General features: G+C 42.4%; 1 protein-coding gene across 1 annotated transcript; it reads left to right on the top strand.

The window, feature by feature from the left end:
- The first annotated feature begins 597 nt into the window (after window positions 1-597).
- On the top strand, window positions 598-1,287 carry LOC138889692 (uncharacterized). The gene is made up of 3 exons (XM_070173027.1): window positions 598-730; window positions 922-977; window positions 1,093-1,287. The coding sequence occupies exons 1-3, from the start codon at window positions 598-600 to the stop codon at window positions 1,285-1,287; spliced, it is 384 nt and encodes a 127-aa protein (XP_070029128.1).
- Window positions 1,288-2,183: the final 896 nt, after the last annotated feature.

Here is a 2,183-nt window from a genome sequence, read left to right as displayed (position 1 = left end):
TTCCTATTTATTATGTTAGTAGAACCCTAGGCGATTCCGAAACAAGGTATCCTCACCTAGAAAAATTAGCCCTCACACTACAAAGTGCTTCTAGGAAATTTAAACTGTACTTTCAATGCCATCCCATATGTGTCGTGACTTCTTACACGCTGAGAAATGTCATGCATAAGACCGAGCTCTCCGGCCAGTTTACCAAATGGGCTGTATAAATCAATGGGTACGATATCGAGTATAGGCCCCGGACTGCCATAAAATCATAGAATTTGGCAGACTATTCGAGGTCGAAAGGGAATTGTTGCTCACCTAGGGGGCTATCTTAGGGATATGGACCCTATTCACGGATGATTCCTCCAACACGAAAGGGTCCAGGCTCGGTACCGTATTAAAACCACCTAGGGGAAACATAATTAGACATTCCATTAAAACTATAAAATTAACTAACAATGAAGTCGAGTACGAAGCTATGATTGTAGGACTAGAACTGGCTCAGCGTGTAAGGCCCCGTGAAACTTTTACTCAAAACCCCAAAATCTTAGTACAGCTTTCCCCCCTCAAACCGACGGGCAAGCGGAGAGGACTATTTAGACGCTTGAGGACATGTTGCGTGCTTGTGTTCTTGATTTCAAAGATAGTTGGGATGATCATTTTCCACTCATAGAGTTTGCTTATAGCAACAGCTTCCACGCTAGTTTCCAGATGGCACCATTTGAGGCATTGTATGGTAGGAGATGTAGGTCTCCCATTGGGTGGTTCGAAGTTGGAGAGGCTGAATTGATAGGGCCGGACCTTGTGCATCAGGCTATGGAGAAAGTCAAGATTATTAAGGAGAGGTTGAAAACTGCTTAGAGTCACCAAAAGTCTTATTCGGACATTCGTCGCAGAGATTTATAATTCAAAGAAGATGATTGGGTATTTTTGAAGGTTTCCCCCATGAAGGGTATCATGGGGTTTGGAAAGAAAGGAAAATTGAGTCCAAGGTATGTCGGACCGTATAGAATCATTCATAGGATCGGTCAGGTGGCATACAAGCTTGAGCTACCACCCGAGATGTCATTGGTACACTCAGTCTTCCATGTGTCTATGTTGAAGAAGGTAGTGGGAGATCCGTCCACTATTATGCCGGTTGAGACTATTAAGGTTAATGAAGAACTGTCATATGAGGAAATTCCAGTTGCCATTCTTGATAGGCAAGTCCGGAAGTTGAGAAATAAAGAAATTGCCTCTGTGAACGTGTTATGGCGAACCAACAGGTTGAAGAAGCCACTTGGGAAGCCGAGGAAGAAATGAAAAGGAAGTACCCACATCTGTTTGTATAGCCATGTAATAGCATCTCTGAATTTAGTTCCTATGAACTTTATATCACTTGATTAGTCTATGTAAAACTGTTCCATTTTGATTATATATTGCCTATGGGGTAGTGGTTAGCGTGGTTATGAATTATGTCATGTTAATAGATTGTCTATATGCGGTTCAGATATGTTTCTGGGGCTCTCTGACAAGTGGATAGGCCTAGATACAAAGGAAACTCTGGCAAAAATTTTGGAAATTTAGAGAGTTAGCCAAATTTGGGGGTTATTGGTATGTGGTATGAAACTGAAATTGCATAAGTTGCTGATAAGTGAACCTTGTTCCTCATTCAATAACGAATGATCTTAAGTGGGGGAGGATGTAAGGCCCCATGAAATTTTTACTCAAAAACCCGAAATCTCATGTTTCTTTTGGACTGATTTGCGCATTAAAAAGTTAAGGAAAATGTTTTTCAGAAGAGCGTGTTTTTGCGGCCCATTATGCGATCGTATAACAACAATGCGGGCTGCATATCTGCCGCAGAGTGAGTCAGAATGTTGGATAATTCTGAGGTCAACTATGCGGCCAATTATGCGATCTCATAATCGATATGCGGCCAATTATGCAATCGCATAATCAATATGCGGGCCGCATAGTCGTCGTATAACCTCCTTGTGATTTTTGCGATGGGCAATTCTGCGGTGCATTATGCAACCACAGAACAGTTATGCGAACCACATATTGGTCGCATACCCGGGCAGTATATTCAAATCTTGAGGGCCACTTTTGCGGTCCCTTTTGCAGGCTGCATGTCACTTATGCGATCGCATATGCGACCGCAAATTGAGTCGGGGCTCCTATTTTCTAACTTTTAAAATGCGACCCTATTCCGGTAA

The sequence above is a fragment of the Nicotiana sylvestris genome, chromosome 4 (genome assembly GCF_000393655.2).
Source record: "Nicotiana sylvestris chromosome 4, ASM39365v2, whole genome shotgun sequence".
In the NCBI taxonomy this organism is placed as follows: domain Eukaryota; kingdom Viridiplantae; phylum Streptophyta; class Magnoliopsida; order Solanales; family Solanaceae; genus Nicotiana; species Nicotiana sylvestris.
This window is presented reverse-complemented; position numbering and strand designations above follow the sequence as displayed.